Source organism: Manduca sexta, chromosome 27, assembly GCF_014839805.1.
Source record: "Manduca sexta isolate Smith_Timp_Sample1 chromosome 27, JHU_Msex_v1.0, whole genome shotgun sequence".
NCBI lineage: Eukaryota > Metazoa > Arthropoda > Insecta > Lepidoptera > Sphingidae > Manduca > Manduca sexta.
Genome location: NC_051141.1, coordinates 21014751 through 21038401, shown reverse-complemented (window position 1 = coordinate 21038401; position 23651 = coordinate 21014751). Strand labels below are relative to the sequence as shown.

Genomic DNA, 23651 nt, shown 5'->3' with positions numbered 1-23651 from the left:
ACAACAAGACATAGTAAAACTATGAAGTTGTATGAATTGACTAATGGACGCTAGAAAACCACAACTATGAATCAATTTAAATTGTGACCAAAAAAATCCTTTTTACGGGGATAATCTTATGAAATGGTATTTTTTTTAACGTGATGTGTTTAGTAGCGAAAGTAGACAACGTTATTTCTTTTTATTTTTGGTACTTAAATAAGCAACTAGTGGCGTATATTCAGATACTTATCTTGCCATTACGGAAGCGTCGGTGCGAGAATTCGACTCACAATAATCCGGTTTTTTTTTCAGAAAAAAAAAAAGATGTCATGAACGTTATGTTACAAGTAAGTAATTCGATAGCACACATACTTGTAGTAATACGGACCATTTTCATAGCCATCTTCCTTAATATGGCCTACTGTTTCCAAAACTTTGATATTTTTTTATAAGTGTTCTTATGCAAGACACGTGACGATTTTTTAGGTCTTATTAAATGTCGCAATTTTATAAAAAAATATTCATGAAATATGGCGATATTAAAATAAAATGTCGCTTTAATGGTTCAATTACCTCATGAAAGCATTTAAAATATGCGTGTTTCAGGTACAATTATTTGTTTTGAAATATTCAGGTGTAAGAATATTAAGATATAGTGATGATAAATAGTGTGGGCCCCCGACCTTGACTGACATTACGTAGCGGCGTTACTGAATTGCAGTCTTCCACAAAGCGCCAGATGCTCGATAGACCATTTAATTTTGCCGAGTAAGTACACCGCTGCTGCGACTGCGCGTGAGTGATGACTGGAGGAGGGAGAAGGGTGGGAGTGCGTTTACAACATTGCAGAAGCTCGCGTAAACATTAAAGTGCACATAGTAGAGATATTGTTTTTATTTCCATTACAATAATTGGATATCGGTGTGTATCTTTGGGTTTATTAGTTCTATTATTCATAGTAGGACATAGAGCGTGGGTCAGTGCGGCGATACAGAGCGGGTGCATCAGGGCCGGGGAAGGGAGAGGGGGGAAGGGGTGACCGTTTGGAGGTATCGGAGGTAGTGTCGGTCGGGGAAGAGGCGAGTGCGGTGCGAGTTGTGAAACTCGTACAGAGTGAGACAGTAACATGATTAATATGACCGCCACAATACACATCACATGGCCGCCTCTAAACATACAGTACATACAACTAGTTCATGTCGATATATAGATAAATGCTTGTGACGCTTCAAAGCGTTCACAGTAACATAGGTATAACATACACACTGGTAATATTATAGTGATAACGTCCTTTTATTGTGGAATACACTTTACTCGTTTGAAATGTGGTCGGATGCGCTCCCCAGGGCGATATACCCACTTACACGCTCGCACCCACACACACACACACACACACACACACACACACACACACACACACACACACACACACACACACACACACACACACATACACACATACATACACACATACACTCAAACACATACATACACAAACAGACTGTATCATCTTATAGTGGAACTGCTGCCTCCCAACTTCATCATTCCTCGCTAATAAGCCAGCAATTATTTGAATAATAATGAATGCAGAGGTGTTCCTTGTTTACAACGCAACTGAAATGAATTTGATTGGTGGGTGAGTGCGAAGGACGCGTGACCGGCGCTCACGGACGGCGGCTGGTCGCCTCTGCGGAGCGGTTCCTTCGGGGGAGTTCGACGGTTCGACCTCCTCCGATGAATAAAAAATACTTATGATAAACAACGATTGCTAATACATAGTACGGTAAGTGACGGTTCATGCTGGACCGCGGCGAGCCACCGCACGCGCCCGCGACTCAGTGCTCAGTCTAGGGCTCGCTCGACACATTTTTAATAAATATGGGACATATAGCACTTACGTCAAATAATCACAATACCGTGTTACTCGCGATTACAATTCATACAATTCAACCTAACGGCTATTGGTTCACATCATTGCGCAACATACCCTCGCCCCGCTAAGGTGCGAAGGTGTGCACATTATTCGGTCACTGGGTCCGGTGTCCTGTCTGCTCTTTACAGTTTCGAATATTTCCGATTGGTGTTACTATTCCAATATTAGGTGTTGTTCGCGGCATCGCCGATGTGACTGTGTTTTCACTCTACAAAATTCATCAGAGTAGTAAACAACGCGCCACGTGCACGGCGCAAACGCCATGTACCTAAAAACCCAGATAATAAATTCAAATATTTGCCACGGGAGTGAAATACAGAGAAAAAAGTAGCCTGTATGTTAATTCAGGACATGGTCTACTCGTGTACCACATTTAACTTGAGCCCGTTCAGTGGTTACTGCGTTTATTTCCAATGCCGCAACCACACGTTAGTCAAATCTCTACAAGCCGTCACAAATTCAAACATGTGGACAGTGTTTGGTTTGTTTTGTGAAGGTTTGCAAGCGCTCGAAGACGATTCGATCGAGTGCCGGTTTTTTGTCACAACTCAAAGGAAATTTGCTGCAAATGCCTGCGACGCTGGCATTACACACTAACGCACTCACGAGTGTGCGGTTGCGACATAACAGATACAAATATTTTGACAACCTATCGCACTTATAATATTAGTATAATTCGCTTTTAAAATAAATTTAAAATGACAAAGCAGAATATCAGTGGGTCGTGAAACTACTTTAAACGTTATGACCAAAAGTAAGTATGTCTAGAAATACGTCTGTTTTTTTTTCAATTAATCAAGCAAGAAGTTTGATATTTACGAATATTACGTTTCCGCCTTATTTATTATTTGGTGGAGGTGCACCAGGTTTCCGTGACGTCACGTTTTTATCTATACTATTATATAAAGCTGAAGAGTTTGTTTGTTTGAACGCGCTAATCTTTGGAACTACCAGTTCAAACTGGAAAATTCTTTTTGTGTTGGATAGGCCTTTGTTCGTGCAGTGTTATAGGCTATATATCATCACGCTATACCCAATAGGAGCGGAGCAGTTATGAAACATGTTGCAAAAACGGTGAAAATTTATTAGTTTTGAGAGCTTTCATTGCGTGCGCTGCGTAAACGGTTAAAGTTATGCAACAATGATGTATGACGGGATTGTTCCTCTTAAAAAGTTCTAAAAAATATATTATAAAACAAAGTCCCCCGCTGCATCTGCCTGCCTGAACGTGTTAAACTCAAAAACTACCCAACGTATTAAGATGAAATTTGGTATGGAGACAGTTTGAAACCCTGGGAAGAACATAGGCTCCCGGGAAAATATATACCGTGACTTATATAACGGAAAACGTTAGCCCGAAAAACTTTATAATCATAAATATATACGTAGTATTGATGTTATTTCTCCTTATCCGTTTTTAAAATGTAGGTACTTAATAATGATACTGTGACCTTGAAACCCTAGAAGAAACAATGCGAGTTTGTTTTGTAAGGGAGGAACATATAAAAACGATGCCATATAATTGTTCGTAGTTTCGATCACATCTTACTAAAGTATTTTGAAACCGCATAAACTAGCCTAACTTTGTGGCACTTTTTCTATTGTTTTATTTTAAAATGTAGGGAAACTACAAACATAAAAGGCGTCTTCCTTAATAAAAAATATAAACACATTCTAAAACATTCAAAAATATCTAAAACATTTGGTACATTAGAACGCGAGAACGTGCGTCGCCCGTGACGACGTGAGGCGGACTGCGGAGCGCTGAGCGATGAACGAACGCCCGACAAAGCGGCACGCTTTGAGCAAACGCACAATGCTGTACCGACGGCGAAATTTTATTATTATTGATTTTTGATACACTACAAAGGCTTGAAACCATCTTACAATCTTGAATTTATTCAGGATACATTAAATATACTTAGTATAAATCTATATTAAGATATAATAATCGTAGATTTTCAGTGTCTGTTCATTAAATATTTATAAATATAGGAATAGTTAATAGCAATGACGTTTTACAAATAGACGCGTCATACACTAACAAAATGACACATAAAACGGCGCATTATTTACTGTATTCACGTACCTGTACATATAATTACAAATTGGCTCGAAGAAAGAATAAAAAGATGCACCATACATTCGTTAGAAAAGGATATATATACATCAACAGTTACGTAACAACGTTAGTGCCGCACGCTCATTGGCCGTTAAGTCGGGCAATTACCTTACTTTCGTCTTGCCAGTATTGAGCTCGGACAACGTATCTATGTAATAAAAACATCTTAGGTTAATAGAACGTAAATCAACAAAGTTTGAATTTACAATCTTCTTCTGTTACAATTTTTATTCAAAAGAATCATACTCGTAATCCTAAACGGCAAATAAGCACATTTTCTAGACAGTAAAAATTTTAAAGGCCAACGATTTGAACCAAAACTTGCTTTACGTTAAATTCATCGTAGATAAAAACATAATTTTTATGCCATAAAATAGTACCTAGTTTCGGAATTTTTTTTTCGGTAGTATCTCAAAATATAAAAAAAATCTTTTGTCGTGGTTGAAATAAAACAAATACGGATTATTTTCTGACAAGCGGGCCTGCCATAAAACTTTGCCCACGGCCTAAAATAACCCCAGTTTACGGTACGTTTGTAATATAACAATAAACTCAAATAAGTTCGTGCCAAAAATATTGCTTTCCATAGTAGATCAATATTAAGTTGTAAGCGAATACACCTAATGAGTAGTGATTCGACGCACACAGGCCGCGAGCCGGGCGCGCGCTAAGCGTACTGTGTTGGGACACGAGTGATGACGTCACCGTGGCGCCGCGTCCCACGCGTACCTTAATATCTGGGAAAAACATTATACCATGTCTATTTGGTTTTATAAGAACGTACTGTAACTGTTATTCTTCATACCCCAGCGAAATAACATTCGTGAATTTATTTACTTGATTAAATGTGCACATTCTCGGACGATAGCTAGGTCTTAAGGCCGGTGAACTCAACGTAACCTTTCGCTTTTGTTCACGAATTGGCCATTATCGACAATCAGGTGTTCATCGCGACAAAACAGTGTTACGAGGCGGACCCCGCGGTAACCACTGCGGTCAACGGTACACAAGTGACTCGTGGCTTGGCTTATCATCTGCAGTGACCCAGAAAAGGACACGGGGAGAGGAAGTTGAAGGAGGAAGCGAGGAGAGAAGAAAAGGTGGCCCTGGATGGTAGGGAGGTGAAAGGAAAGGGAAATATTCGCGGCTCGATTAAACTTCAATGTGTTAATGCAACCAAAAGGTATATACACTGCACTGAGTGCTTCGGCTCGTGACAACATACGTCCCCTTATGAATAAGCGAGCATTATATGTGAAAAGCTAAGGCTTCGTATTATATTTCGGCCGGCGAGATGATAGATGTGCTCTTCTCGGCCCAGCATGAACCATTCTTCAATCGAGTTATATATTATAACTAAGTTTCTTACATATGTATTTATCCTTACAATGATAACGCATATTATTATATAATAATAATAATAGTAAAGACTAGCATACGATGCGCGCGGGTGTGGCGGGCGGCGGCGGCGGGTGGAGGCGCGTGGCGCGCCGCTCGCCGCGCGCCGCACCGCGTGCATCGATATAATTATAATCATCACCGGCACGGCGACAATATAATATCGTGTCGGTGTATAAAGTACGTACTAGGAATTTGATTAAAGCAAATAATATTAAGAAAGTACATTGAGCATAATCGCTACGCCGATTACTAAGCCGTATCACAGCACGCTAACACAAACGCGGCGCAGGCGGACGTCAGCGTGCTGCCGCGTTTGTGCGTTGCTCGTTACATTACATTTATATAACTTACTTTATGACACATACATGCTTGTATATTACACCGCTTGCATCTAAGTAGACGAGTCGACAGGGAAGTCCTCTACCTCGTCGTCGGGAATGCGCTGTGGAGTGGAGCAGGAGTATAAGATGATACGTCGGTGGGGGGTGGTGGGGGGAGGCGGCAGGGGCGGGGACCCGGGCCGGTGGCGGTTGTCAAGTGTACACAGCGCGGCTTGAAGCGCATCCCGACGTCGCGTTAGGAACGAACCGTTACAACATATATCTTACAAACATACTTTTTGGCACAAATAAATATATGCTACACAATTGATGTTATAAAATTAAATATTTTAATGAGTGTCACCAAAACTCTAATATGAAAGACAGGAAGAGCGGCGGAGGCGCGGCGGGGACGCGCGGTCAGTCTGGAGATCGCGACGGTAACGGGCCGCCGGTTTACCTGGGGACAGTCCTTTAATTATTTACTATTCTTTTTATTTTATTTATTAAAAACTGACAAATCATTACATATAAGCTTATATCCTATGGTCTTCACACATTATTATGACTACGTATGTTGTCAGTTTGGTAACATCGGCTATTGCATGCCTATGACATTCATTAATGTGTACAACAATTAGATCGTAGGTAGTGATGTGATGTGTTGTATGTTGCACCTGTGCACAATGTTGGCGAGTTCCTTGAGCGCCTGTTCGACGGCGTCGGCGAGGTGGTGATGGTGTGGCGCGGGCGAGGCGAGCGCGCGAGCCTCCGCCTCGAGCCTGGCGGCGGCGGCGCGCAGCTGCAGTCGCAACTGGGGCGCGCAGCGCGCGGACGCGGCCGCCGCGCCGCACGCGCCGCTCAGCCGCGACAGCCGCTCTGATGTCTGCAGCCGCCACAGCGAGCCGCGCCCGCCGCCGCCGCACCCGCGACGCACCTACGCACATACACACCTTACTCAACCACAATAACACTTCGTAGGGTTAAATAGGATGCTTTTTCAGCTTGTTAAACAGTGCTCACAAATTATATTTTTACACGAATTCTATATATATTATCTTAATAAATTTACTATATTAAATAAACTAAAAATTTACATAAAACTGAGTCGTTCACGCTAGAATTTTTTTATGGAAAACTCACGTTTGACGACAAACCAAACATTTACTATAATAGTATTTCTTTATTACGACAGTGTTCTTGATTCTCCTGTGGTTTCGATTTCCAAATATTGTCCCAGTTAATAAAAAAACGTACTCACTGTATGGAGTACAGTGTACAGGTGGTGTAAGTACTATATACGCGATGGGTAATTTGTAGAACTCACTTCGTTGGTGCAGACGTCGAGCGAGACGCGCAGCGCGGCGAGGTGGTCGGCGTCGTCGGATTCGTCGGGCGGCGCGGCGGCAAGCGGCGTGGCGTAGATGCCGCCTTTGCCGGCCGCCTTGCGCACGCCCGCCGGCTTGCTCGGCACGCTGGGCTTGTCGTCGCGGCGCGTCCTGCCCGCGCCGCCGCCGCGCTCCTCGGGGGACGGCTCCTCGCTGTCGGGCTCGCCGCGCGATCGCATCTTGGGACTGAGCCGTTCATCGTTCTCTTTGCTCTCCCAGAGCTTCTTGAGGCTGCTGATGCTGCCGGTACTGCGCCGCTTGTCGTCCTCCTCGCCGATGTCGAGTGAACCGCTTTCGCTGCGCTTCCTGTCCGTCTCTTCGCTCCTCCCGGCGTGCTTTTTGAGACCGTCCTTGTCTTCAGGCGAGGCTTGCTCCGGTTTCTTGGTGCCGTTGGTCGCCGGACTGCCACCGTCTACTTTCCGTAAACGCGATTTAAAATCTATAATTGATCGGCTCGATTCTTCGTTGTCCTTTGTGAGGCAAACAGTTTTTTTATTAGTGTCTACTTTCTTTAACTGCGATTTAAAATCAGTACTCGCTTTAGCCTCCAAATCGGTCTTTTTGTGATCGACGCTGTTGTTGTAGAGGGTCTTCCTGAGGCCCGCCTTAAGGTCGATCGGAGAGACGATCTCCTTGGCGTCCTCGGCGGGGCGCGGGCCATCCTTCCTGTCGGCGCGACGCAGCGCCTCCATGTTGAGGCTTTCCGACAGTTCGGACACAAGTCGTGTCACCGGGTCGCCAAATGAAGGCTGCACTTCAAACGACTCTTCGGCCGGTGGAGACTCTTTTAATTTTTGTTTTTTCTTGTCGGCGCGTTCTTTAATCTCAGCGACCAGTTTGAGTTCAAGCATTTCCTTCATGGTCTGTTTGGCGGGCTTGTCGTCCAGTGTGGGTATATCCTGTAGCGTGTCTGCCATATCGGTGCCAGCGTCGCGGCAGCAATCGGGTGGTGGGGGTGGCGGCGGGGGCTGCGCGTCTTCCGGCGGGGGCGGCAGGTCTGGCGGAGGAGGTGGGAATTCCAGTTCGGCAATACGAGGCCGAGGTTTGGCCGGACTGCCCGTGAAGGAGCGCAACGCTGGTGCAGCGCGGGAGGCGCGCGGGGAGGCGGGCGCGGGCGCGGTGACGCCCCCCGACGAGTTAGAGCGTATCATGTGCGGCTGTGCGCGGGCGGTGCGCGGAGACAGCGAGCGCACCTCGTCGGGCGCGCAGTCGCGCCCGCCGCCCGCGCCGGCGACGCTCGCGCCCCCCGCCGCCGCGCCTCCGCCGCCGCCGCTCTGTCTCAGGGACTCCAAGTAGGCGCCGATGCGCGCACCTTTGGGGAGCGTGCCGTATCTGTTGATCGCACGCTTAACGTTCTCTACGGCGAGCGCGGCGACTTGCACCCCCTACGAACAATAACGTTGTGTGAGTGTTACATGCGTCTGTGTGTCCGTAATATCATATTACGTACTAGCTTTTGCTCGCGGCTTCGCATGCGTGAAAAAGTTCTCCGAGATAAAAGTCCTGCTCTATATATTCGCGATAGAAAGTAGCCTATGTCCTTCTTAAGGTCACTAATTATCTCCATAACGAATTTCATTGAAATCCGTTGGGTAGTTTTTGAATTTATCGCTTTACAGATACAGCATAGGACTTTGTCTTATATTTTTAAGAACTATTTAAGAGGAACAATTATTACATGTTTGTTACGTGACTTTAAGGTTTACCTTTCGTATGCAACAGAAGCTTTCAAAAAAATATATTTTCGCCGTTTTTGACGAAATGAGCTTGCCGTTCAACGGATGATAAGTGATACGACCGCCGATAAACAACAAAAATACCATCCAATACCTTGAATTACAAAGTATTGTTTGGTATTCCACTGCGCTCGTCATCCTGAGATATGAGATGTTCGGCCTAATTATGTCCAGTAGTTACATTGGCTGTAATGCCTTTCAAACCGGAATACAATCGTGACTAAACATTGTCGCTTGGCGGTAGAAATAGACATTGCTGTGGTACCTATTCAGGAGGACTTTCAGATATGAGAGGCGTGCCACCAGTACATTAATACCATTATGACAATAAATATACCCACTGATATATGGCCCGCAGATGGACTTAGATGCAAAATTTGTGCCCTCTTTCAATATTGGTTGGACAGCCAGGTGCTGTACAAGCGTACCTTTGGCTGCAGATCGTGAGGGGGAGGCGGCGCGTGGTGGTGTCGGCGCTTGGCTCGGTGTCGGTGCTCGGTGCCGGCCGACTCGTCCGTGTCGGGCGTCGCCTCCGCCAGCGAGCCCTCCGAGGATGCTTCTCTGCCGCCGCCCGCGCCTGCGCCGCCGACCCCGCCGCGGCTGCCGCCTGCGCACACAGCTTACACGTCGTCGCTCTCCTCCGGCGTCATGCCATTGCAATAATGTCACGGAAATTATTATTTTCTACTCGTTACTGACATTTCGCCATGTTGTTAATTCCGATATAATGATAAAAATACTATTAAAATATAATAATTATGTTATGGCGAACATTCAAACAGCAAACTACACAGGCACAAGACAAGTGAATTGAAAACAAGTGAGCGGGTGTTTGGTAAAGGACGTGTACAAGTATATATAGTATGGTGTCTGTAAGCGGGGGCGGCTACTACGAGCTACACTACGACTACGGCTACTGCACTAGTGTGCGCTGGCGCCTAGTGTTGGCGACGTGGACGAGCGGCGCGGGGGGCGGGGCGCGGGGGCCGACTGTCCACATGCACCGTGCACGAACCTACCATCTAATGCTTACTGTAATAACTACTGACTATTCTAAGTGTACGTTCCGACAACAACAAACGTATGCTTATATAAGTAAGTAAATACACACACACATATATAGATAAAGTAATAGTAATGGTAATACGATATCATGGCTACGCGAATGTACCGTATACTTACAAAGTGTTTGAACCTATCGCTATACACCTGAGCGAGCGACAAACAGACAGAAAATGCTAATTTAAACTGATGCGTAATGGTGCGGGTACTTGTTTATATGCTATACATAATACGATCATTATAAATAAATACATAGAGGCGGAGTGGGCGCGGCCCCGTCCCGTCCACTATCAATATTGTATTTTGTTATGGCGTTTGCTGCACTACTCATATCTGCTACTCCTATCTTTTAACAAAAACACAACATCAATATTACGTTTTTAGCATTTTTATGCACTTTCAACACAGTTTAATATTATTACTTGTATATGCAAGTCAGTGGGTGCGAGCAGTCTTTTGTACTGATTGTAATCTACTGGCTAATATTAAGTACAATTACAGTAGCTACCGACGAGGAGGCACCGCGCCGGGCTGTCACAGAAACAACGCCATTTTTTTTTCAATCTCTGTTATAAATGTATGCACATAGGTATGTACTCGATAACATAGATATTAACACTTTTGCTGTGGCGCCAAAACAACCAACTATCCACCTGTGCGGCCCCTACATGTGGCCTGTATTGTCCCGCAACAGCACCAACACTAGACGAGTGTTCGGGGGCGCTACGGCAGAGCGGTGCAACACAACTGTTGTGTGTGTAATAAATCTGCTTTTCATCATTTAATACTTATACATAATTAGGTACCTAGTACCAACTTAATATAAATGATTTTAATTAAAAATTGTAATTAATATTATGTACATATAACATAATATACAGACGTGTCATTATGACATTGTCGAGCGTTATAAGGTATTAAATGGAATTAATGTGGTGGTCAGCTTGGGCCCGTGTATCGCAATCATGAAGGCGCGGTGGCCGGCGAGCCACTGTGTGGAGGGCAGCCGCCGCGTGAGACCGCTCGTGTGCGTCGGGTTTACGCGGTGGACCGCGCGGATCCTGTCTACGTCTGGTATGATGTCACTCGACATGGATACATCACTAAATAACTGTTACACACGTATACGGCGGGCATTATTAAGGCTGAAGTTGATTACTATTAGTCTATAATTTTTTTACCATTTTTTGAAGCTAATCATTTAACATTCGTTACCCACCGTGGCTGGTAACATTACTTATTAACTATACTCGAAACATTACAGACACGGAAATATAACTAATTTTCAGATTTAAGAAAGTAGCTGCGACATAATGGTTTCTTATGTTTAGCGAATGTTAGACATGAAAATGATACTATTTTTCAGATTTTATCGCGGTTTTTTATACAATTATTTTCTTCCGACGTTGCGAAGACTTTGCAGTGTTCATGATCACTGAGGTTGTGTTGGTCGTCCGTTGTTAATGTTAATGTACCATAGTCTGGGATGGAAAATGCGCGCGACCGCCGATCTCATCTGGGACCCGATGAACAGTGAACCACGAACGACATGTCACGATCCTGGGCGAATACGATAAAACAATGTTTTGTGCTGTAGTATCGTTTTAGTGAATAAATTATTGCATTTCCGTTAGTCTTACCTATCCCGAACCAGAGCGTAACAATACTAAGCACTAACTGTTTCGTATTTAGCACTTTGCACAGAAAACAAAGCTATGGATTTGAGTACCAGCCAAAGCCGGAAGCGATGAGTCAAAACGCTTCAGACGTGTGGGGAGTGGTCGGTGAGTGGTGAGTGAGTGATGAGTGAATGCGTGGCGCCTTACTGACCATTGAGTGAGGCTAGTGAGTCCTCCGGCGGGCCATGCTCCTCCGCCGCGTACTGCGACTCGCGGAACGACGAGCACGATGACAACAGACTGCAACAAGACACGTGAGAGAGGTGACACGCCACTACTACACCACTGCCGCTACTGGTGTACATCAGCCTTCTCTTATGATGGTGAGCTCGGCGTTTCAACGTGTTACTTCCTTCTGGTCAGCGACGCGCGCGGCCCCAGCGCCAATATATTACATATTTGTGACGTGACCTACTTCTGACTATAAGCACATCGAGCGTCCTGCAGATAGCAGTTTATTATAGACTCTCATACCGTGCGGTTAGCTTGTGATATTTTTATGAGAGTATTTCTATAATATAAGTGGAAAATCTTTTCATTTAATATAAAATCGCTTTTATTTAAAACACATTATAAAGAAATCGTTTTCAATAAATTTAGTACCTTAATAAAAGAGATGGTTTTCACAAAATGTAAAAACCGGATAAATTTATTATTTAATTCTAAAATGACGGCGCGTCGCTGCCACAAATTATATAACAGTGTAAATATAGCTAATCTGATTATTTCCACCACATTCAAACATATCCCTACTTCAATACTGTTGCGAATATAAGAATCCTATAAGTATGTAAATTAAGTTTCAAAAACACACATTAATAAAACACAACACACATACACTTAAACTTACCTACACATAATGTATATAAAACATAAAAATAATTTTAACAAAAAATTAAACCGCCTTCAAAAACCACTCAAAACCAAAAAATAATTTCACATAACAGTTATATATTGGATACCAATTTTGGAGTCAGTGCCTAATTAAAATTGCAAGTTAAGCTATATTTGTTGCATAGTCCATCTATGAGCTACATTACTTTCAAATCAATTAAAAGGAGTAGGTTCGCGTTTACTACTAACAAACATACACAGTGAAAGGTGTAATACCAAGCAGATGTATGGTGTTACATCTTTTTCTTTCCTCTTTTTTCGGGGCAGGGAGTGTAATATACCCACATGTGACCAGCTATATGTAACATGAGAAGAATTTAGGTAGTTCCTTCATAGCTTCCATTTGCTGTGCTGCGGCGGTGCGTTCATCTCCGGTGACGATCTGACTTGCTGACTTTGTACGCTGGCAGCACATTGTTTCCGTATATTTGTTAATGTATTTATCTAGATTAACTAGCAATTTTAATTAGGCACCGACTCCAAAATTGGTATCCAATATATAACTGTTATGTGAAATTATTTTTTGGTTTTGAGTGATTTTTGAAGGCGGTTTAATTTTTTGTTAAAATTATTTTTATTTTTTCTTTTTTGTGTTAGTAAAAAATAGAGCGTCTCAATGGGTTAGTTGTGTTTCGCTCACGATACGACTATCGCGCTGAGGAGTTACACCTCCGAGTACCACTGAAAAGGGGAAAAGGTGTGATGCTATATATATGTATGTAAGAAGTATATTCAAGCAAACCTTATGCAAAAACACAACTGATATATTTCGATCATACTACAACTATCGCGCTGTGGTGTTACATCTCTGCCTACCCCTAAAAAGGGGAAAAGGTGTGATGCTATATACATATATGTATGTATTTAAACCCAACCCAAAAACACAACTGATATGTTTCACACACAGTACGACTATCGCGATGAAATGTTACGCCTCTGCCTACCCCTGACACGGGGAAAAGGTGTTATGCTATATGTATAAGCATGTGAGAAGTACAGTCAACCAAACTCAATGCAAAAACATAACTAAATACGTCACAGGAAAGCTAACTTCGCGATTCGTTCGTTCGTTTTCTTGGACGACATAATTATTCTAGTTTTTTTAATTTTAAAACCAAACTACCGAAGCGATGTTGAAAAAATTTTTATGGGACCAATCTGGAGAGAAATTCTTTCGAATAAAAAAAGAATTTTCCAAATCGGTTCATAAATGACCGAGTTCTGAGGTAACAAACATACAAAAAAATAAAGATAACCTCCTCCTTTTTTTGAAGTCGGTTAATAAATTATGTAATACACATACTCCATACTAATATTGTTTGAGCCCTTTTTTGCTTCAACTTTTTCTATATTAAGTGAACTGTATATTTGTCCTATAGTATTATTTGTAGTGCCTCAGGTGCCCATAACACAAGTTAATTTGGGGGTCTTTTTAGTGCATAACTTTACATGTATTTTGTTTTTGTGCAAATATACTTATTATTATTATTTTTTAAAACTTTATGTTTTCTTGAAGAAATTATCTTCGATTTTAAATGAGACTCACGGGCCTAAACCTAGTATTACGTACGTACATACCTTACAGACGCATCATGAGGTGAACTCTTAATGCTTGAGAAAATATTATAGTGTATTTATTTTGCTTTTATATCCACCAATGTATGATATTAGAGGTTTTATTACATTTTTATATAAATGATTTACTTAGGTGCAGTGATGTAGTAAAGTCATGTTATGCTATTGGTGGCAAGTGAAGTAGGGAGTGATGTGTCTGGTGGCTGACCTGGTACGCTTGGGCGGCGTGGGCGCCTGCTTGCCCCTGCGATTGGTCGGGCGACGCATCTGCACGGCGCGCGCGTCGCCGCCGCCGCTGGACCCCGCCACGCCCGCGGCGCCTGCGCACCCCGCCGCGCCGCCGCCCCCCACGCTCCCCTTCTTCAGCGACATCTGCGGCGTGCCCGACGAACCCCCCGCGCTGCCCTCCTGCAGCTGCTTCTCCACTTCTGTAACGTCGATACGTGCATCAACGGCATTTTGGTGTACTTACTACTTGCACGTATCATATTCCACCTCACATTCGCAACCCCTTAACCACCAAGTAAAATTTCACTGTTTTATGCAAAAATAGATACCCATTTTATTATAACCGATCCTTCATTGCTCATTAATGATTTATCAAAAAAATTACCCACATCAAGCTAAGCAGGTGTGACTACTGCACATAATAAGACTTCACATCTCAAGATGTCTCAGATGGCGAGTTCGTTGGAATACCAGACAGTACTTTGTTATTCAAGGTGTTGGATGGTGTTTCTACTGTATATGAGCGGTCGTATCGCTTTCCATCAGGCGAATGACAAACGCGCCTTGTCACTAAAAGCAATAAAAAAAAGCTTTCCGTAGCGCCAATAGTAACAAAAAATGTAATCAATACAGAGTCGAGTCACGCTACCGTCGGTGATCGAGTTGTCCTGGAACATATGCTCGAGCGCATGATGGATGTCGCGGAAGGTGGGCCGGTCGGAGGCATTCCACTGCCAGCAGCCGCGCATCAGCTCGTACACCGCCGCTGGGCAGCCCGGCGGACACTCCATGCGGTATCCCTGCGCATATACACATATATATAGACAACCTACTGCGGCCGGCCCGGACTCAGGACTCCACGCTGCGTGTTGCATCAATACTTACACAGGGGAGCTCTGGCACACACATAGTCACAATGTACAGCCCGAGCCTATTACTAATGACGAAATTACCAAAACATTTTTGGGATACTGAATTGAATGGTCAATTTCTATTAATTGTAGGTTTCCGCGCTGTTCTCCGCTCCGCACCCTGGTCTGGACAGTAATGTATGTGCGTTGTCACGCCGCACGACCGCACGCAGCGCGTCCACTCCAGGAACGCATGCGCACGGCGTTGTTTATTTCAAACAGTGAAGCGAAACATAAACAAACACCTGTGTACCGCACGAGCACAAGCACAAATAAACAAACATACAGTCAGCGCGCGCCGACGGACACGTCACGTGCTATACAGGATGCTACACTATACATTTTATTTTCAATTATGCTTTTTCATAATGTTAAATATCCACAATAGTCTACCTGTATACATCTAGTGTATATAAAGTTTAAATAATAAAATATATAACAATATGTATTATGTTTGGGTGTTCATCAAATTGCGAGCACACCCATTAAATCTGCTACACTTACAAAGCATTAAGTATAATGTGGGTAAGATAAGAGAGCTTCTGGACGCTTCGCCTGTTATTTATGCATATTTCTGACAAATGGAAAATCTCATAGCGTAGCCAAGTACATGGTGGTTATGTTGCCAGCGGAGGCGTGCAATATTGGATGACTGGTTTCGACTATGCCGCGCCATATATTTTGTAAACGTGGGATGAGAGTTTTTTTTTTCACAGAAGCCAAGATAGTCAACTAAACGGAATAGTCACGGGCTTTTGAAAGACGAACGTATCCGTTGAAACAGGCTTAGTTGACGTGCAGCTCCGGCCGCGACTCGCGACAGCAGTAAGCAGCTATTGTTATGAAGGCGTGTCGGAATCGGATTATGTAAGTACATAATCATGTTTATGTGAGTTATTGTAAATCATTGTTTCGAGTATTAAATAATTTATATAAAGTATAACCGGTTCGCTAAATCAAGTGTAATGTAACAAGCTGACAATGTTCTAGTTAGGCGGAAGCAAACATTGTAAGGCATGCGTATTTTCTAAACATGTTTCCATTACAGTGCCGGTTCGAGATTTCCGTACTGCAATGTGTTTGCAAAACATAAGGCGGGGTCGGGTGTCAGATGTAGACTTGCGGCCGCGGCAGTCTGCGTGCGAGCACCCTGTAGCGCACGGCGCAGGCGCGCGCGGTCGCACAGTGGCGCGGCGCATATAAAGCGCGCGGCGCGACCAGTGGGCACAGTGCCGAGCCGCCGAGCGCCGCGAGTCGCCGAAATGAGCGCCCTCGCCTCCCTCGCCCGCTTCACCCTCTGCGCGCTGCTCCTCTCCGGCGACGTGCTCGGTAACGCTTCACACACGCATTCATACACCGCCCTTTATTCAATTATGCTACAGGCTATCACTCAGTGTTCTTATACATAAATTGGTTATCTTTTTTCAGGAAAACATAAGAAAGTGAAGCCAAAGAAGTTTGTGTCGCCGACGACAAAGGGCATTCAGTGCTATAACTGTCTGTCGTTTGATCACCCGGGGTGCTGGGACCCCGACCACCCGGATTTCGCCAACATTACCGTCAGTACCTTATCGTCCCACTGTCCCTAGCTAGGTTCTAGGATGAAGTTTCACGAGTCGCTTTATTTGCAGGTTCCGAACATAGACTGCTACATCCCAGGGATGGCCTTCCTATGCATCGTCATCACATCCGAGTCGGCCAAGCTGGGTGAGTACTGAGCGCGGATCGCGCGGGAAACGAGTCGATTCTCAACAGCGCATGTTTGTGTTACAGTGGAAACGGGCCAGGAGATCGGCCCCGTGCGCGCGCGCACCTGCGTGCCCGCCAAGGACTTCTCTAAGAAGACTGTATCATACTCCATGTGCAGCAAACTCAGCAAGGAGCTGTCTGCCTCCGAGATATTCTCGCGCATCGCAGTCAGTCGGCCGCAGTGCACGCTCTGCAAGAAACACCTGTGCACGGACGCGTCGCACTGCTAGCCGGACCCCGCTCCCCGCCGCACACCGTCGCCCGCCGCCACGCCGCCACACCACCCGCACCGTGTTTACAAACTAAGCGCGGCACAATGCAATAGAGTTAAGTGCCTGTTATCAAGGCACGTAACTCACCGCCGCCGTATCGACTATCGCGTTATTCGTTAACAGTGTACTGAGTACATAATAAAGCAGCCGACACACGGCGCACCGCACCGATGTTTCATTAGTCCTCGTCCCTCACCTTCTCGAGCATGTGGTAGACGTCGGCGAGATCGACGCCCGGGTACGGAGACATGCCGTAGGTGGCGATCTCCCACAGCAAGATCCCGAACGCCCACACGTCGGACTTCGTGCTGAACGTGTTGTAGGCGAGCCCCTCCGGCGCCGTCCACTTGATGGGGAACTTGGCGCCCGCGTGGGCTGTGTACGTGTCGTCGCGCATCAGCCGGGCTAGCCCGAAGTCCGCCACCTTCACGAGGTGGTTCTCGCCAACTAAGCAATTCCGTGCCGCCAAGTCTCTGCACAAAAACACACACACACACATGCATGACAGTTATATGTCAAAAAATCTCTTATCTACATATTTTCGCGATTTCGTAACACTAACTGTTCGAACGTCTAACACGTCAGTCGTGCCGTGTCCATGAAGGCTGCAAAGCCTTTGAATAAAATATTTATATTTACATAATAACCACGAGCAAATCTCTATAAATATCTTTATTTTAATGGATGACAATCGCGTGAGCATAATAAATCATTATAATTCATATTAAGGCGATACCTCAAGGTCCATTTTCATACATTTTGTTTCGGCTTTAATCTGGGTAACTAAACAAGTATTGGCAAGTAAAGAATTTAAATTCACGTCTAGTTAGTGATTAGTTCTCGCAGTTGAAAGAAAAACGTAAAAATAATTAATAATCATGGATATTTCGGCCTTTAAAATTTAATATGACGAAATTTTAAAGGCAGAAATATCCATGATTAATAATTATTTTTACGTTTTTCTTTCAACTGCGAGAACTAATCACTAACTAGACGTGAATTTAAATTCTTTACTCTGCCAATACTTGTTTAGTTACCCAGATTAAAGCCGAAACAAAAGTATGAAAATGGACCTTGAGGTATCGCCTTAACTACAATTAATAGCATTTGATTAAAAATATTGATATTATTGAATAAATCTAAAAATAAAACCACTTTTTTGTTAATAACTTCGTTTTGCCCTGGCTTTTCTTGGCCAACATATCAATATAAACTTTCTCATGTGTAATGTTATGGCCGAAACATTTGGGGTAAAATAGGGGCGAGCAGGGTCCACTATTTGATACGTTGCCTACCCGCCCCCTCTTTAAGCTGGTTACAGTCAGCTCCGGGGAATTCTGCGATTTGGTACTGGTATCCCCCAAAAGCTGCTGTAGGAATCTTATGCCTATTGACAATTATATGGGATCGAAAATGCGAGTAGAACACAAGTTTCAATATATATTTTTTTATTATAATGCAAGACTCGCCTCGCCTAAATGTTTGCGTGTGATCAGAAACTCGAAAACAATAAACTTATGCGAGTATTTTGACCCTTAGGCTCAAAACGATTTGTACGACTCGCAGGTACAAGTAAAAGTTGTTCAAGAGATTCTAGTATGACATGATCGCATGTAACTTTTAGTTTTCATCTGTTATGCGACCGGCCTAATCGTTGCCTAAACAACTGTTGTTGATATTATGGCAAATTAGGGACCTTTTTAGTTTCGCTATGTAATATTTGATACGAGCCTTATTTTGGGGGGTTTCCTAACCAAGTTTGGAGGAGTTACAAATCAGACGTGTGGCCCCGACCAGCATAATATACCTTGACATCACATCATCAAAATCGTTGACCGTTTAAACTGTATCTTTTACGATAAATTATTATAATTATGTATTAAAATATTTTAATAACATGTTTAAGAATTATTCTTCTCCTTTATTTATCATGTTTTATAACTAGTGGTGGCCTTAACCAAACCGACGCCTTTGCCTTTTTTATGTATGAAAGGGTGAATAAACAATTAAATATACTATAAGGAAATGACAGAAGAACAGAAGGTTTTGGAGAAACAGCGTGCATATACAGGGTGAATTTTCAAATGGGCGTCAATGGCGAAATAAAGGAGAGTGATGCCCGAAACTATGTATAGGGAATGGCGAAAGTACTCGAATTAGTTTTGGGCTCGAGTTTGATGAAAACTAAATGTGACCTACGTATTAAACCCTAATTTATTAATTCGACGACAACAATTTTGTACTGCGTTTTGATTTAGTTTAAAATATTGACGCCAACTAGGAAATTCCCCTGTATATGCTCGCTTTTCCTGCATACATGACTTGTATCTGATATGATGAGATACCGGTGTATGAAGGAGCGGCTTTCGAGGTAGCTCATGCCGGAGGCGATCTGCGTGGCCATGTACATGAGCACCACGGCGCCGGGAACGCACTCGCGGCTGCCGGAGCGCAGGTAGTCCAGCAGGTTGCCGCGCGACATGAACTCCGTGATGATGTAGAAGGGCGGCTCGCGCGTGCACACGCCCAGCAGCTGCACCAGGTTCGGGTGCCGCATCTCCTTCATAATCGCCGCCTCCTCCAGGAAGTCTTTCAGCGCCATCGTGTCGTCCTTCAGCGTCTTCACCGCCACCTGTGCCGAAGGACACGTCTAGTGACTGATAGCGAGTGCGGTTATTGTATGAGCGGGTGTGGGTGCGTACCGTGATGTTGCCGCGCTTCCAAGCGGCCTCGTACACGTCGCCGTACTGGCCGCCGCCGAGCTTGTGTTTCATCACAATGTCCGTGCGGTCGATCTCCCAGTGGTCGGGCGGCGCGAGCGGGAACACCGTCGGCTTGGACCGCTTCGGCGCCGGGTACAGCAGCTGCGTGATCAGCCCGTCGCCAGCCATCGAGTGGTGGTGCACCAACTCCGCCAATGTGCCGAACTTCGACTCCGACGTCACGTACACCTGGCCCGCCACACGCACTCCGATTATGAAAATTATTTATTCAAACCAATTTTAATTAATGAATTTTGCAATAAGATTATGAACCTTCGGCAAGGCAAGAAACAAGCAAATATTGTTGTTTTAAGTTTCAATACTTATTTTTTGCAGCTCCTAATTTTTGTTTTGCAACCATAGTTTATATACATATAAGACAAAAGTACTACGTATGTTTATTTGGAACTTCAAACTATAAATTAAATAAACTTGCGTTGCTCTGAAATCAAAGGTATTTTATTAAGTAATTAAGTACATACATCACAATAATAACACTATATAACCAAAATGACATATTCTTACCTGAAATCAAAGAAACGACAATTAAAGTTGACTATTTCAGTTTGTCGGTTCCTTTTTAAAATATTTTATAAAATTATATTTTCTCTCTATTTGCTGATTCACTTTGTGTCAACTGTCAACAAGCCATTTTACCAACCGTGTAGGCCGCTATAACCTATTTAAAACTTAAAGGATTCACAGACTAGAATGTATATCCTTTACATACATACACTAAAAATGACCAATTTTATTATACGTATAAATAAATAATTCATCTATATTAATCTACTTCCATTACAAACGCAATCCTCTCATTTGTCGCACACATATACAATAGAGCGTAAGCAAAGATACTTATACTTGTAAAGGTACACACTACTATCATATGTGAAGAGTATTGACGCCTATTCGAGTATGACGGTACTAAGAAAATGTAAGAGATCGGCGGATGTATAGAACGACATAGCTCCTTAAATCAAGATATAAAAAAGAACGGCGGCACCTCCCTCCCTATGGGCTTTCTGACTGCATTATCTGCGGTGTCCTCTTATCTCTACTCAATTTATTGTCACGGATCTATAATCTTTAAAGTTGTAAAGCGTGCAACTTTTGTCACCACAATACAAAACTATGGAACCAATTGTCGCCAGCAGCATTTCCGGAAAGATACGACCTGGCGACCTTAAAAAAAACAGTGTATTTCCACCTAAAAGGCCGGCAACGCATCGATACGTCCCCTGGTATTGCAGATGTTCATGGGCGGCGTTGATCAATAACCATCAGATGAACCCGGAGCGTGTTTGCCATTTACAAAATAAAAAAAAATCAAATATAAGTATATCTGTAAGCTGGCTGGTTACTCCGTCATGCTAATTTTCAAAGCTGCTAGCGGTAATCAGGTATCTCGTTGAGTATGATCCGACAAGGCGATCATTAACGACGTCTCTTATACTTATATATGCCGTAATTGCCTATGAATATTATTTTATAAAAAGCGGGGTGAGCGATCGTTTTTGGTGATATAATATGTTGACAGTATTATATTCGCTATAATGTTTACTTGTTTCATAACGCACATTACTCACGCCTTTTAGCCCCGAAGGGATGAAGCGCAACTGGTGCACTTTTTTCTGCCATACAAATTCCGCCCCATGAGGTGATAGAGAGCGGTTCAATCGCGATATCGGGCACAAATTCTACACTTTGTCCGACCTGAGGATCAAACCCGACACCTCAGCACTGCATTCGTACCGTAATACAACTACGCCAATGACATTTCATTATAGTCTATTATAATTTTTAATTCCATGCAGGGATGTTATGTATATGAAATTTCTTGGCTGGATACGGATATGGATATGGATATAGGAATAAAATTATATCGGTTTCAAATATGGTTATGGATATGAAATTATTTCGGATTATCCGTTAGTTTTGGTTACGGATATTAGATTAAAGTAAAATAAAAATAGTACGTTGTACAGTAGAGCATCGATTCCTATCGTTTGTCATCATCGTTGATTACTAATCATGGATGAACCAATTGGGGGACATGGGTGGTCAGAAAACTTTGTGTTTTGATTTGAGATGAAGTTTCAGTGAAGTAGTGCCACCTCCTCTCCGTGAAAAGTTTTATCGCTCTGTTTACATATTGAAAAATTTACATTAACTTGATCAAAAAATGACCAAATTAAACTCGACTTTGGACGGATTTTGTCTTTATAAATCAATCTAGTACATAACATAACACTTTTCCTTCACTTTATTAAATTAATTACCTTCTCATAAATAACAAATAAACTATACAAGATTCACGTGGCGCGCGAGCGGTAAAACTAAAATCAGTCGTAACATATTATCCGTAACTTATTCGAAACTTTTGTAACGGATACGGTTACGGATATATTTTTATTTCGGATATCCGATACTTCGGTTACGGTTACGGACCTCCATAACATCCCTGCTTCTATGTGATATCTGTGATATACCAAAAAGTACAGTTTATACCCACTTTTTACTCAGATTTTTTATCACTTTATGCGGGGAAACTATAAATGATGTTAAAAGTAGCCTGTGTCCTGCCTAGTGTCTCAAACTATACCAAATATCATCGAAGCTTATATGAGCTTTTACCGGCGGACAGAACCATCGATTGGGATCACTACTGCAAACAACTAATGAGATTATGACAAGAAATTCAGAGAAAGCGGCCGGAACTGATCAAATGAAAGGGGGTGGTTTTTCATCAGGATAACGCTGACCACATACATTTTAGCCACTCAGCGCAAATTAAAATAATTTGGCTGGGAGGCAGTGGCGAAGCGTCCATACAAGCCGATTCCCACCGGCTTCCCTTTTAGGTTTTCGGTGATACTAAACAATATATTTAATAGGTAAATTTAAATTTAAAACATATTAGACAATGGAAAACAATTATAATAGCTTAAATTATTAATTAATGATAACTTAATAATGACATCTATCGGCCATTAGCCCGTTGTTTATTAAATTGAATCGATATCGATTACTTATTTTAAATAACATTAGATGGCGCACCTTGTATTTAGTTCCCCAGAAATTCCGTTACCAAAGTGAAATTGTGACGCCCCAGACGCAAGGTAACCCGCTGTCAAGCGGCTTAATGTCGTAGTATGTTTTTTAATATAGATGGCAGCACTTTCTATGACTTTCTATGCCAGTGTTTGTCGATATCACGCGGAAGATATGGGCAAAGGTAACCCGAGCTAGTTCGGCTTCACGTTAACCGACTTTGTATAGTTGTCGTTTTTTACGTCCTTCAAACGTCATAATTTATTATGCTACTAAGTTGCGGTGTTTGTAATTTGTCATATTCATTTTTATTTTTGATAGTTCTGTGATATTTTTTATTTAGAAACTACAAATAAAAGTTTATTTAGTAACTACAAATAAAAGTGTATTATAATGGAAATAACTAACTACTTTGTGATCAGTTAATGTCTACCTTTACGTAAGTATATTATTAGTACCTATGTGATTTCACATATTATTAGTATTTATTTAGATGGTTAAATATTTGAAGTAAGTACTTAGATCTGAAAGTTTTTGATTTGAGACACAAAATGTTTTTTAGAAGAAAATAAATATTATATTT

General features: G+C 42.9%; 2 protein-coding genes across 2 annotated transcripts; one reads left to right on the top strand and one right to left on the bottom strand.

Annotated features, from left to right (window-relative positions):
• Positions 1 to 858: 858 nt before the first annotated feature.
• LOC119190843 (tyrosine-protein kinase Abl-like) lies at positions 859 to 20336 on the bottom strand. Its single transcript, XM_037443967.1, has 10 exons — positions 19955 to 20336; positions 19598 to 19884; positions 17449 to 17725; positions 14970 to 15120; positions 14301 to 14520; positions 11775 to 11863; positions 9311 to 9489; positions 7086 to 8531; positions 6436 to 6695; positions 859 to 6218 (listed from the first exon to the last, which is right to left on the bottom strand). The coding sequence occupies exons 1-10, from the start codon at positions 20141 to 20143 to the stop codon at positions 6215 to 6217; spliced, it is 3102 nt and encodes a 1033-aa protein (XP_037299864.1). The 5' UTR covers positions 20144 to 20336; the 3' UTR covers positions 859 to 6214.
• Positions 16345 to 17421, top strand: LOC115441416. The gene is made up of 4 exons (XM_030166199.2): positions 16345 to 16560; positions 16660 to 16790; positions 16863 to 16938; positions 17005 to 17421. Exons 1-4 carry the CDS (start codon positions 16494 to 16496, stop codon positions 17208 to 17210), a joined length of 480 nt encoding a protein of 159 aa, XP_030022059.2. The 5' UTR covers positions 16345 to 16493; the 3' UTR covers positions 17211 to 17421.
• Positions 20337 to 23651: the final 3315 nt, after the last annotated feature.